The sequence below is a fragment of the Girardinichthys multiradiatus genome, chromosome 12, assembly GCF_021462225.1.
Source record: "Girardinichthys multiradiatus isolate DD_20200921_A chromosome 12, DD_fGirMul_XY1, whole genome shotgun sequence".
NCBI classification, from domain to species: domain Eukaryota; kingdom Metazoa; phylum Chordata; class Actinopteri; order Cyprinodontiformes; family Goodeidae; genus Girardinichthys; species Girardinichthys multiradiatus.
The window spans coordinates 21,279,966-21,294,857 of NC_061805.1; the positions used below are offsets into that span (position 1 = coordinate 21,279,966).

Sequence of the window (14,892 nt, forward strand, 5' to 3'; positions counted from 1 at the left end):
CCAGGGGCACATCGACATATGGCAGGAGGAAGCTGGAATCAAACCCACAACCTTCAGATTGCAAGACGACTACTCTTCACAGTCGCCTCAAGAGACACTATGCACAGACGACTCCTACACATGGGCTACAAGCGTCTTACCTGAGCTGAGGAGGAGAAGAACCGGACTGGGGCTCAGTGGGCCAAAGTCCCCTTTTTGATAAAAGTACAGTTTGCATTTCATTTGGAAATCAAGGTCCCAAAGGCTGGAGAAAGAGTGGAAAGGCCCAGAATCAACGTTGCTTGAAGTCCAGTGTGAAGTTTCCACAATCTGTGATGATTCGGGGTGCCGTGTTATCTGCTGGTGTTGGGCCAATGGGTTTTCTGAAGTTCAGTTATCGCAACCATCTACCAGGAAACATTAGACCACCTTATGCTTCCTTCTGCTGACAAACTTTATGGAGATGCTGATTTTATTTTCCAGCAGGACTTGGCACCTGTCCATATTGCAAAAGGTGCCAAAAGCTGGTTCAGTGTCCATGTTGTTCCTGTGCTTCATCGGCCGGCAAACTGGCCTGACCTGAACTCCATAGAGAATCTATTGAGTATTGTCAAGAGGAAGATAAGCAACACCCGACCCGAGGCAGATGACCTGAAGGCCGCTGTCAAAGCAACCTGAGCATCCATTAAACCTCAGCAGAACCACAGGCTGATCTCCTCCATGCCACGCTGCATTAATGCAGTAATTCATGCAAAATGCACACACACACACACACACACACACTTACACCTTATTTGCATAAGCCATAATATTAAAAACCATCTCAGAAATGTGTCCAAGAACATTGGCATTGTAAACTCTTTAAAAAGCAGCAGTAAATTCTGCAATATTAAATGACAACCACCACTACACAACTGTGTAGCTTTACAGTTTATTCAAAGATTAGATGCAGCAACAATTATATAAGGTTGTATTTCTAGTTCCACCTTGAACCAAACAACAAACCAAACTCCCAAATGGTGACATTTTATGATGCCTTCCATCATTTTTGTCTCCAGTAATTCAGAAATTTTATTTTGTATATACTGCCATTTATCTTTCAGACTTTCATTGGCCAATATTGTTTTCCTGTCTAACTGGTTTCAGTGCTGATCTGATGGTTTCCGCTCCCAGCATGACTCCAGCACTGAAAAACTGGTGCCATCTCAGAACCAGCTATTAATTGGTTAAGAGAAAGCAAAGAACCACTTTCACCAGGACCTGGAGGCATCCATCCACTATAAAACGTTGTCAAATAAACAGGGGAAAAAACATACAATGTTTTGGTATTTGACTTGCATATCAGCTCTAAGAGCCGATCTAGAGAAAATGGATTCAGATTCATTTCACAAGATTATAGAGGCTGGCTGCTTTAAAACAAAATACAAAAAAATGAGGGGTGAGTTAGTGTTGGTACTGCAATTTTATTTCTAAATGGATGAAGAAGATTTCTCCACATTAAAGATGGATCTCAGATTTAAAATTTAGAGGAAAACCTCATAACGTGTCATTGTTGATCATTTGAATTTCAACACGGAGGCCGAAAAGTCTTGGATCCACCTTCACAGAGCCGTGAAATTAGTCTGGATGCCTGTAGTTATGCTCGTCATTTACTTGTTTTTAGTAGAGTTCACATTCACTGAGCCGGTTTGAATGGACCAACACCAGCTGATGACAAGGCAGCCCAAATCATCGTTGTGACTTTGATCCTGTGCCTCTCCACGGTTCCTCTGGACTGTGGCATCTTCATTTCTAATTGAAATGCAAAATGTATCTGAAGACACCTTTGGACTGAGCAAGTTTTTTCTCCTGAGCCCAAATAAGACCCTTCAGATATATGGTTCACCAGTATCCCATGTCGTGGATGTCTGTGTGGCAGCTCTTGAAGAACCGACTCCAGCTGCAATCCATGCCTTTAAGTTTCTTAAGGTTGCAGTTTTCCCGTTGCATGTACACCCACCAGACTTTTTCCTTCTGTTCAACTTTCCATTAATACGCTTTGATATAGCACTTTGGACCACTAGCTTCTTTAGCAATGACTTTCTTTTGGACAACTTTCAAGTACTCATGATTGTGGCCAGGGACGTTTAAACTTTTTGCCACAAACCAAAACTGTCATGTTGAATATGATAGAATATCCTATATTCTCAACAAGATGGGTCAATGTTAGAAAATGTCTTCTATAATAAACTGCATTGGAGCACCCAATTCTGGTTTGTGGTGCCATTTAGCTAAAGAAAACACCAATAGTTTGTGTTGTACCTTACATTTTCCATTTAAATATTTGTCTGTCTTCACATTAAAATTTAATTATAAAAAAATAAATTTTGAAGTTGTCACCTGTACCAACCACCTTTGCTGGCAGGCCAACAGATCTGGACACCCTGGTTGAGTTCATAACATTTCTCCAATAGGTAATTTCTCCACAAGAAACCTAATTTTGGGTTTTCATTAGCTGGAAGTTGTTTTAAATATCACTGAGAAGAATCTCAAGTCTCCCATTTTGAACTGAATTATCAAAAGAAATGAACTAAACTGTTAAAAGGAGGCTTTAGTATTAATTTAATAAACATTTTAGAAGTTGATCTGCTTTGGTCTGGTCCACTTTTACAGATGCTTTTTCTAAAGCAGAAAATGAGCCGAAGCTGGTGAAGCTCCTTGATGGACTGTACACGTGGAAGTGAAGATGAGGAAACAAGTCGACAGATGGCATAAGACGGTTGTAACTCTTTATTAACATTTAGAAAACCAGCTTGTGCGGGTAAACACCGTTAGACAGAGCGAAGGAGGAGCGCAGGTATCCTTTCAGCTGAGGTTCCTTCTTAATGAGGGGCAGGAGCTGAGCATCAACCGCCTTCTGGTCCTCCTTCCTCTGCTCTGTCAGCTGGTACTTCTGCAGATCAGAGGTGATAACACATCAGGGTTCTGAAGTCACCAGGAAAAATACATTAATATGGAAGCATTTTCAGACCAATTATAAATTACCTCTTTCTCTGTGTCAAAGATCTCTCCCTCCTGGTGGCGGGGCCTCCTCAGCTTCTTCTTCTTGAAGTAAGTGTCGTTGAGGGTTTTGGGGATCTTCATACCAGAGATGTCGATTTTGGTGGTGGTAGCGATGACAAATTTCTGGTGAGCTCTTCGCAGGGGGACTCTGTTCAAGGCTAGAGGGCCTGACAAAGAAAATAAACGTTAAGATTAAAAAACAAGATTTTCCAGCTGGATAATAACTTGACTGATCTGCAACCTCACCAGTGACGAGCAGCAGACCACTTGAGAGCTGCTTCAGGAACACCACACGCTGAAATACAAATATTTCAGTATTAATCTTCTACATTGAAGGCATTTTGCCTCAAAACATTACACCACACGCTGCAAATATTTCTCCGCCTGTTTGATACATCCAAAACATTTTTTAGGCCAGATGTCTTCTCCGTGTGTGTCGGTACGCTCGTTTCCACAACTTAGCCATAGTTGGATCTACTGTGTGGGCACCAACCCCCCAAAATGTTCTTGAATAAAAAACATTTGATGCAATCAGGACATTTTTCTGTGTTTAGGCAACAATCACCATTTTGCTCACACAATTGTACTGGTCTGCACAACAACATAAAATGCTTGTGTGACATAACAGTATATAACAAAATTTAACAGCAAAGCTAATACCTACAAACTAGTTATCACACTCCCAATGTGAAACATTATGTAAATTTTCATTTGTTTACACCATAACAAAATGCAATTTCCCTACTAAAAGCAAAAACTGACTTTTCTTCTACATTGTTCTTTAAATTAGACTACAGGCTTGCAATCATAATGGAAAAAAATCCCAAAGGTAATGATTTAGGACTTTTTAAAAGTTGCCCTTAAAATGCTAAAAATATTTAAACTTTAAATAAGCTTTTACACCCATGAAACAAAAAAGCTTTCAAAACATGAGACCCTTTGTTTCATGGGATCTCAATGGCCTCATACAGTTAAAACAAGCAAGACCATCCACAAATATTCAACCTTTTGTAGTTGTCTCCTTAGAATGACCAATACTGGACCTTCATGTCCGACAATTTTCCCAGCCTCTTCTTAGGGTCAGTCACCTGTACAACAGATATCCTTATGATAAGCAAGCATGCCAACAAGTGTTCACCTTTCCACGGTGGCGACCGGTAAGCAGAATGAGGACCGTTCCAGGTGTGATGGAGGCACGCAGCTTCCTCTTGTGTTGGCTGAAGGGCTTCTTTCCATGGCTCTTCAGTTTACGGGGAACGTCTTCTGTGGGATAGTAGCGAGGCTACAGGGAGAAAAGATCTATGTTTTAGTATGAGATACCATCAAGCAATTTATACTGAAATATCAACATGAAGTTTAAATACTTAAGAAAACAAAGACTAATTTACCCAGGTTTGCAAGGGTTCATTCAATTGTAACAGTTTGGTAAATTTTTTTGTGTATACCATAGGAATCTGATACTGGCCCCTGCTTGACCGCAACTAATAAGTCAGAGACATTTCCAGCTTATGAACCAAACAATTTCACCCATTACTCACCATCTTGCGCAGCTTTACAACACGGGTCCCTCCATTCTTGTCTCCTCCAACACTCTTGACAACTGTGGCCTTGGGTTTTGTTTTGATCTTTTTCTCAAACTAAAACAAGAGCAAATTAGGATAAAGTATCAATGTCCCATCATGTGCATTTAGATGACTTTCATAGTAACCCAGGCCATTGTGGAGATGGCCTCACCTTGGTCTCAGTGGTCTTGGTCTTCCTCTTGTACATTGCCCGGCGGGCGTACATAGCCGAACGGGAGTAGCGGCCAATTCCCCGGGCCAGAACCGGGTTCCGGCTCCCGTGCTTCTTCTTGGCAGACTTCTTCTTGTCTCCCTCTGCCATCTGAAAACAGGAAGGTCAACCTAAATATTATTCAACAGGCACATTCAAAGAGTTGACTAAAACTGTCCATTAAAAGACATTCAATGACAACAGCTGACAAATGAATCTGTGCACCAACAAGACAACTGCAGCACTGATAAAACCATGACCTCAGCGTCTAAACAAACTTGCTAAGAGCTTCCAAACTTAAGGTCAACAAAAGCTAAATAACACCAACCACTGACATGCAAAGTTCAATTTTACTGCTGCTGGACCAGCAACGCGTTGATTGGCTGAGAAAACCAAAGAATACATTCTTAGCTGTAATAATAAACGACGGCAACACCAATGCAAAACAGCAGCATGTAGCTTGGCTACATGTTTGCAGAACAGTAAGCAGAGGCGCCTTATTAGCCGCTTATTTATATGTGGATTCAGTGCCGAGAATAAAAACAAACCTACATAACATTTTAATAAATAGTCACGAAAACTAACGGCTAATTGAGGGAGACACGTGTATGCCGACAGGTTGGCTAACCTTGTAAGCACAATTCAGCCTAGCCGGCGGCCTAGCAACGTCGATGCACCAAAACGTTTCTAATCAGTGAGATGGTGGCTGAATCAAGGAAATAACGCTATCGATCATATCATCTAAGTATATAGTTTCAACGTATGCCATTGAGAGGTTGATGTTTTTATTCTGTAAAGCAGATGAAAACAGATTTTTATTCCCACAGTTACACGAAGGCAACGCTTTCTTACCTTAGCTATGAAAAAAAGACCGACATCCGGGGATGTTACGTTTATAAGGACGCTGCCTGCTTACGTTGACGTCATTGCGTTGTTCTTCACTGGTGTGACGGTCTCTGTAGTCCAAAGAGGGAATTATTTACGTTTATGGATTTTATTCCTGTTTAGATGTTATGTACCGACGTTAATTTGATAACGTCGGTACATTTTTTTGCATTTGTTTTACTTATAGCTCCTGTTTCCAAATAATTAACTCCATAATGTCTAAAGATATTTAAAGGTTTTTGTTTTACTTTTTCTTGAACTTGTATTAAAACAGATTGCCATTCTGAGCATCTTATTTGTTTATATGCTGCGTTAGTAAACATCACGCTCCCAAGGAAAAAGTAAAAATCAAAATTATAAAACACCAAACATCGTAAGGCATTCATTATTTATTTACCGGTTTTTTTAAAGACAGCTAAGCAAATTTCTATTAAATTTTATTACATTTTCAATAACTAAGTATTTACTGTATTTAATTAAATATTACTTCGTGTTCCACAAAGGAAATTAGATGTTCTAGTAGCTATTATAGAATAAGTTTCTTCATAGAGTGGTCTGTGTTACAACACCTCACTAGGTCTCTGTAGTCCAAAGAGGGAATTATTTACATTAATGTTTTTTTGGTTGTTGTTTAGATGTATTGTACCAACATTAATTTTATTATTGTAATTTCTCTTTCAGGACCCCAGTTCTGGGTAGCTGTGTTTCACCAATGTCCTTGTAACCCTTTCCAGACTGATAGTCCTCAATGGCTTTTTTTCTGATCTGTGATTGGATTTCTTCACATCAGGGCATGATGAGTTGCTTTCTGAGATCGTTAAGCCTTTTTCATATTATCAGACAGGTTCTGTTTAAGTGATTTCTTGATTCTTCAGTAATAGCAGTAATCAGACCTGGCCGTGGCTTGTTACATGGAAACAAAACTGTGCTAAATCACAGATAATTTACGATTTAACAAGTGGGGTAATTATATTTTAGCTTTTTTACCTTAAACAAGAAAATCTTAAAGTAAACACAGCTTTTTTATTGACTCTGGCATTTCTTTGTCTGATATATATCTAAGAAAACTTACATAATTCCTCAATATGTGCTGAAGGAACCAAATAACTAAATTAAAGCAGGATTTTAACATGCAAAAACATGGGAAAGAAAAAAAGACTGAAGAGAAAAAAGAAAATTAAATATAGGTTACTGAAATGGTAGCACAGCAAATGTATCTTTAAGTTCAATTTGATTTAGAAAAATGTCAGGAAAAGAGAGGGATCTTGTCAAACGTGTCACTTTGAATTAGAATAGAACAATGGGTGTTTTCAAGAGTAAAACAATGCATGATGTCTGATAGACAGCGTTTGGGTGGAGCAGGAGATGTTTATCTCAATGCACCGTAAAGGAAAACAACTGGACCGCTTAGCTTTACAAAGCTAATATGTTTATCTCACCCAGTGCAAAAGAGAACTAGAACAGGGTTCTGGGTAAGTTTCAGGTTAGGAACCTTATTCAGAGTGTGGTCAACCTCCTTAAAGAAATTTGCTAAAGCAGCAGATGTCCAGGAAAAACGGACAGGGGGCGCTTTGTCGCTGCTTCACCTGTCACAAGGAGGATCCAATTGATCTTACATTGTTCACATTAAATCAGTAATGAAAGAATAAAACTTTTTCATCCCTTTCTTTGACGTTTCAAATACACGTTTAATAGAAAAAAGACAAGTGATTGTAAAAGATAAAAAAACAGCTGTTTTTGGGACATTTTTATTTAGGATTCTTTGATAGAGAAGTAAAAAAATTAGTTCGCAGTCACCTTTGGTGTTAAAACACCAAACCTGGAAAATTAAGTGATGAAGAGCATTTAAAGGCAAAGTTTATTATAATACCAAGCTACACGTTAACATGCCTCTGGATCATAGCACGGTCTTTTATGCATATAGTCATATTCAGAAAATTACAATATGTGTTCCAATGAGGATTGTTTGGCAGATTAAGAGAAGTTTTTGAAAATAACAAACTTTGTGCAGTTCTAATACATACCTTTCAAAAAGCCCACATTTCTGTATCAAAAAAGTTTATTTATTGGTCTGGTGCAATATTCTAATCTTAAATGTCGCATTTCCATTAGGTGTCAGGGGAAAATCTCATAATTAACAGAAATAAAGACTTGAAAACATCAGTAAGTGTGAAGTTAATCTATATAATGTATTTCACTTAGTGAGCTAAGTTACTGAAATAAATGAACTTTTCAACAATATTCAAATTTATTGAATGGGTCTGTATAGGCTCCTAAACATTTGTGCATATTACAGTCATTCCTTTACTTTTACAGATCTCTTAAGGCATCAGACTCAAACATACTGTATGTTGCAAAAATAAACTGACAGAGAATGAAACAAAAATTTAATTGGTTATGCTTATTTTTGCCAAACCGAGCTGCTGTTCTTCATTATTAAACATCGGAAGACATTTATTTGACTGTGTACAAACTACATCTTATATCATGCCTGTGGACTGTCTGTGCGTTTGGCATTTATTTTGTAGGAATCCTTCCACAGCTTCTTCATTTTTTAGCACCTTTCCAGGACGATGGCAATGCCCTGACCTCCGCCGATACAAGCAGAGCCGACGGCGTATTTTCCTCCTCTTCGCCTGTTTGAAACAATGTTTGTTATGGAAAAGGAAACCTGCGGTTCAGATGCTTACAAAACAAAAGAGCTACCGTTAATGATATGTCTACCTGAGCTCGTGCACCAGGTGAGCAGTGATGCGCGCTCCAGAGGCACCGAGAGGATGTCCGATGGCAATAGCTCCGCCGTTGACGTTGGATTTGACTGGGTCCAGTCCAAGAGCCTTGGCTACGGCCAGATACTGAGGAGCAAAAGCTTCATTCACCTGGGGAGAGAGACAGACACGAACATGTGATCAATGCTGAAGTATTAGTAAGGCACCATTATTCTTTAAAACATATCTGAAAGCCACATGGATTGCTTCTCTATACCCTCGGATTGCTTCTCTATACCCTCGGATTGCTTCTCTATACCCTCGGATTGCTTCTCTATACCCTCGGTAAAGATGTGTAAAAAATAAAATAAAACTATTCTTGCAGTAGCGTAATTTTACACTAAACAAATTGGATAATTTCAAGCTTTAATTTTAGTGCATTTGTTCAGTCATTTGTGCACTCTAACAAGGTTCCCTAAGGCTTCAGAAGAGAAACCGGCCCACAGCCTCACAGATCCTCCACTTTACTTAACAGCGGGCTGCTTCTCCACATATCTGGAACACGGTAGCTCTTTGCTAGGATTCTTCAGCTGTTGAAGGTTTTCGTTTTTTACCACTCTCACCATTGTGCTCAGTGTGGTGGCATGGCTTCTCTAGTTGAGCAGCTAGCAGCTAAAAGAAAGCAGCCTCTGTGTCATGTCATATTTATACCCCAGGGAAACAAATGGTTCTGGGGTTACTAATTAAAAGTTCCAAGAAAATCCAATACACCCAAGGGTTGGGTTGGTCGATTTCAGATGCTGCATTAGTATTTTTTACATCCAAAAAAACCAGTAATCACACCATGTGTATAAAGTAGTACGGCAAAGTCAAAAGTTGTGTCTTTGTGACAAACCTCAACAAGATCCATATCATTAATAGACAGACCGGCCTTCTTAAGAGCTTCTGTGACAGCTGGGACTGGACCTAATGTGAAACAACTAAATTTTAATTTAAAAAATGTTTAGGTTTGTTTAATCAATCATTTCGTGTACTGATTTCACATTTCACATCTCGATCGTCACTCACCAATCCCCATTATGCTCGGGTCACAGCCTGACACGTGATAGGCAACAATTCTGGCCAGTGGGGTGAGCTTGTGTTCCTTCAGGGCTTCTTCACTTGTGATCACCAGGGCAGCGGCACCATCAGAGACACCCTGGAGGTCAATATGAGACGTAGGGTAAACAACAGAAAAGTACTTCTCAGTATGAGTTAAACCGTTGCATATTTACTGGGGCAGCGCAATTTTCGCGCAAAACATTTAATTGCAACATTATTGCTGAATACTGATATGGGAATACTGGTTTTCATTATCCCAGATTTTTGTCCTATTAACGTCATAACTGTCTTGACACCACTCTGACTCCACGCAGATATCTCATAAATATCTGAATTTCTTTTAATTTTCGAACCAATTAAATAGTCTTAGACGTTACGCAATGCCAAGATTAATCCATTAAGACCTGTTGAGTCCTACAAAACACATTTAAAAACCTTGTATAAAACACCATCATAGAATTTAGCCACAACCTCGTAAACTTCGATCATTTTAAATTTTAAATGGTTTGCCACCGCCTCACACAAACACTCGTTTACTTTTGGTGATTTTGTTCATACTGGCCCAATAAACTCGATTAGATCACTCACAATACCTTCCACACAAGATTGTACCAAACCAAACCAAACCTAACCAATCTGCCGTACTATTTTTGGCGCATCAACTTTCTCGGTCAAAGCAACAAATCAATGCAACATGCTGCCAGGAGATGTGAGAAGCTGTAGCTATTTTAGATCCTTCAAATCCGACTGCTGAGAGCTGCTGTCATTGATAAGGATGTTTTAAAATGATGTTTGGTGCTGTGGGTCTTACAATTGTGTAAGATTTTACATGATTTTGTGATGATGTTGCTGGATTGTGGTTGCTTTATATATTTTATTGACTATTCTTCTCTTGATTCTGAACTGTTCTTAAGCTTTCTCTTCTTAATTTTGACCAGCAAAGGAGCAGTAGATGTGAGGAAGCTAACAGCTATAATCTGGTACAGCACACCAAATAGTGACATATAAGATTAAGATGTTGCTTTTAAACTAAAGTCGAGCCTCATCTGTTTTTGGAACTAGATATGAACAAGTCAACAAGGAAGCTTAACAAGACTGATGTTTAAAAAAAATAAAAAAACATAAAACCAACAAGAGTTTCTCAGAAAATTGTGTTTAACTTGGATTCCTTAGAACAGGCAGCATTTAGCTCACCGACGCATTAGCAGCGGTGACGGTCCCTCCCTTCTTGAAGACAGTAGGCAGCTTGGCCATCTGTTCCAATGTGGTCTGAGGTCGAGGGTGTTCATCGTGAGACATGGGCGCTTTGCCTTTCTTTCCTTTCACCTCAATCGGAGCAATTTCAGCTGTGAAGTGACCCCCTTCATGAGCTGTGGGAAGAGAATTAACAGGCAAAACATTTCAAATATTCCTGGTGTCAGGTCTCTAACTCTGCGGAAATTGCATAAAAATAACACCCCTCAAAAGCTAAATGAAATAGCCTGTATAAAAGGAGGAGATAAAACACACAACATCTGCCTGCTCACCTGCCTTCCACCTCTGTTGTGTCTGGTATGCGTAGTTGTCACAGTCCTCTCGTGCTATTTGGTATTTCTCTGCCAGGTTTTCTGCAGTGATGCCCATCGGGATCTTGATGTGGAGGTCAGTTAGACCCGCCCACAAAGTGTCCTCGAGCTGTCAGACACATGACGACAGGTTTCACGTTTGCATCAGGGAGTACAGATTGCCAAGTAGCTTGTTTTTGGACATCATATGGCTACTTGTGCTTTTATAGAGGTGGAAAGGTTTATTTGCACAGTCCGGCAAAGGTGTGTAAATAGCCTCAAAATAAATTTACATTTTATAGGAGGGTAATAAGGTTCAACTGAACATTTCAGAAAATATTCTAACCTTTAAATTAGGTTAATTTATGCCGTGGAGAATAAAAAGGTCTCATTTTAGGAAACAGCTGAAATAACAAAATCACAAGAGGCACAATTATTGCAACCTCCGTAAAATAAGTAAAGCTAAAGCTTTTCTAAAATGTATTCTATATTCTTTCAATCAGAGTTTTTAGGGACCTCTAACTAGTAATGTGGGACTTTCTGTTTGCCTGATCTGTGATGCTGTGGGCATGTTTGTCTTCCAAATTCCCTTAAAACATAGAACATTTTAAATACAATGTGGTAGATATTGGATCTTTCAAGTAGGATTATGATCCAAAACATTAGGCCAAATCAACACAGAAATGGTTCACGAGGCACAAATTAACATTCTCTCAGGACCATTTTAGTTTAGAGAACTAAATCCTACAAAAAACCTGTTGATGGTTGTTCGACTGGCAAAGGTTGGTTGTCTGAAGTATTAACATTAGTGGTACTAACAGATTTGGAGCTGGTGATTTTGGGATTTTTTCCCCCCACTTTTCCTCCATTTTCCAGTTTGAGATTATGCAATAGAAATACAAGATTAATGTGTTCTTTACTGCAAACAAAAAGGTCTGTGTCTAAGTGTAGGGAGGTCAGTAATGTACACATGAAAAAAAATAACCTTAAGATCCAACCCGAACTTTGTTCCAAAGCGGATGTTACGGACTGCGTAAGGGGCCTGGCTCATACTCTCTGAACCTCCACATAGAACCACCTCCGACTCTCTGAGGCAAATCTCCTGCAAACACACAACATGAACACAAGGTTATATAATGGAGATACAAGCAGAAAAATGAGAAACTTTGGGTTAAATGTAAATTTGAGGGTATTTATAGGGATAAAGCCTCAGCCTTTCAAACATACATTTACCCTTTAAGGAAATTGATTAATTCACTCTATATTTTTACTTCAAATTAATATTTATTACATAAAATCTAGGAAATAATATCACATTTAACAAAGTAGAAAAACAGCTGTGTTGCAGTAGATTGAGAGTAAACAAGTCGATCAAGACTGTAGATTATTCCACATTTGCTGTCCTGCAAGAATGTGTTGTTCAGTTTCCGTGCGTTGCTTACATGAGCACCGTTGATGATGGACTGGAAACCAGACCCGCACAGTCTGTTCACAGTGAGAGCAGGAACTGGGATGGGAACGCCACACCTCAGACCAACATGACGAGCAATGTACGGAGCATCAGCTGAACTCTGAGGAAAGACACACAAGTCAAAGTTAGGGGAAACCATACAAAACAGAAAACCTTCCTGAATACCAGCCAACGAACCTGCATGACATTTCCTATTATAATGCTGTTTATGAGTTCTGGAGGCACGGCGCCAGCGGTGAGGGCAGCTTTAGCTGCATGCTCAGCCAGGTCTGTGGCGCTGTGATCCTTCAGTACTCCGCCGTACGTACCGAACGGAGTGCGCTTGGCTGCTACAATAAAAACACCTACAGAAGAACAAAAAGAAGCACTTTAGTAAAGATGTTAACACTTCCCATAATGAAGAATAATCTCTAACATAACACTCAAGCTGTAGGGAATTTATCAATCCTTGAAGTGAATGTCAGGTTGATGGCTAGCATTTTATTCATCTGTTAAAAAATTTAGACAAATTAACTCCTTGATGTTTTTGGTTCTGTTTATTTTTACTTTTTTAGAATTATTTGTGATATCAATATTATCTGCCATTTTCAATTTTTTGTTAAAAGCCTGGAACTCTCTTAGCATAAACCAATTTACAATCCAAAATTTAAAAAATCCACCATGCATTTTCCTCATACAACCTTAAATCACGTAAATTATGTAAAATTCCTTTCTGAATGAATGCAAGACTATATTTATAATGAAGGAAAGTAACTTTTCGTTTCTACTACATGAACCACTGTGTGACCTGTGATAAGTAGCACGAAGCACATGATGCCTTGACCCGGACTGGGCACTCAGTTTGGCTTGGATAAACATTAGAGTGACAAGTGATTGGGTCTGTGTTTGTTTGCTGTTGTGTAATGTGGCACATGCGGTCCAAGTAGCCCTAAACCCCAAAGCAAGCACACACAAGTGTGTATAACTTTATACAAATGGTGATTACATATGGTGTACATGCATATGTATGTATATATATATATATATGCATGCATATGTATGTATATATATATATATATATATATACATGCATATGTATGTATATATATATATATATATATATACATGCATATGTATGTATATATATATATATATATATTCAAATTACAGAATTTTTAAAGAATAGAAAGTAGAGCTTAAAGCTTTGTAAATGTGCTCCTGAGTTTTACTCTTATTATTTTTGAATAGTCCAGAAGAATTCATCCTAGACTTTTTCCCTTTAATAACACATAATTTAAAATGTCAGAAACCGTATTTATGTGTGATTTGTAGTAGCATAAGGATAAGGAATCCCTGTTATTTTCAAATAATTTGAATTAGTAGTAATTTTGTGACAGAGGTTATGAATAACTACTTTATGAAAAGTCCTATTAACAAATATAGTCATAAGACAGAAGAGAAAACAGCTAATATGGATCTTAACCCTGTAACCTTTAACCTACATTACAATGACATTGTATTCATGTAAGGTTTTAGGCTCTACTTGCCTTCAAAAATGAATGGAAAAATCTCCAGTTTGCGAAGCTGCTTTTACTTTTTATTATTCAGTATTATCCAAAAAGACTGGAGTTTCACATTTGGAGGCTGTGTTCTTTGTTTTTCGCCATTTGTAATTTTAAAATATTTGAGATGTATTCATCTAATATTCTTTAGTTTTCATTTTTGTGCATAAACGCAACAGAACAAAAAAAAAAACTACGTTTTAATCAAAGAAGGGAGATAAAGTAGGTCAAAACACAAGTAATCATAGTTACTATTAGCATAAGTATGAAAAATCTAAATAATTTCAAACTTTATGTTGACTAGAGCTATAAAGCACTGCTTTTTATAATACTAGCAAATACAATCATAAGGACAAAGCCCTGCAATGACAGTAAAGCTATCCATTCACCTTTAACCTACATTAAAGTGACGTTAGGTTCAAGCAAGGTTGTCACCCCCAGTTTTATTGACATAAAAAACTCCACTTTACAAAGCTGGATTTTCATCATGTCACTGTTTATATGCACTGCTGTACAAAAAGCAAATACAATTCTCATAAAACAGCACAAGCGAGCCTTTATTTTAGTCTAAGTGCCGAACAGAAATGCCACTTTACCTCTGATAAGCGCCATGACGTTGGTAAAACAATAATCTGTTGGACAGTTGTAATTTTTAAACCAGATTCCCGTCTCTGTCTCCTGATCTGTCCACGGTGGATATATATAAAGAAGCGTCCACTGCGAACTTTACCCTACATAATGCCGTCGCTTCATGTTTTACTCACAGTTAGATTCGACAGAAAGTTTACTTCTAAATTTTACAAAACACATTTGACGGTTACCAAAAATAATTATATAAACCAATTCTT

At 38.3% G+C, this 14,892-nt stretch overlaps 2 protein-coding genes across 2 annotated transcripts; both read right to left on the reverse strand.

Moving 5' to 3' along the window:
- Positions 1–2,733: 2,733 nt before the first annotated feature.
- Positions 2,734–4,905, reverse strand: rpl6 (ribosomal protein L6). The gene is made up of 6 exons (XM_047380443.1): positions 4,756–4,905; positions 4,560–4,658; positions 4,160–4,303; positions 3,268–3,316; positions 3,004–3,188; positions 2,734–2,911 (listed from the first exon to the last, which is right to left on the reverse strand). Exons 1-6 carry the CDS (start codon positions 4,903–4,905, stop codon positions 2,759–2,761), a joined length of 780 nt encoding a protein of 259 aa, XP_047236399.1. The 3' UTR covers positions 2,734–2,758.
- A 2,506-nt stretch (positions 4,906–7,411) lies between these two features.
- acaa2 (acetyl-CoA acyltransferase 2) lies at positions 7,412–14,804 on the reverse strand. The gene is made up of 10 exons (XM_047380422.1): positions 14,641–14,804; positions 12,681–12,847; positions 12,475–12,603; positions 12,018–12,134; positions 11,015–11,162; positions 10,683–10,858; positions 9,456–9,585; positions 9,283–9,353; positions 8,404–8,558; positions 7,412–8,315 (listed from the first exon to the last, which is right to left on the reverse strand). Exons 1-10 carry the CDS (start codon positions 14,654–14,656, stop codon positions 8,234–8,236), a joined length of 1,191 nt encoding a protein of 396 aa, XP_047236378.1. The 5' UTR covers positions 14,657–14,804; the 3' UTR covers positions 7,412–8,233.
- Between the last annotated feature and the right edge of the window lie 88 nt (positions 14,805–14,892).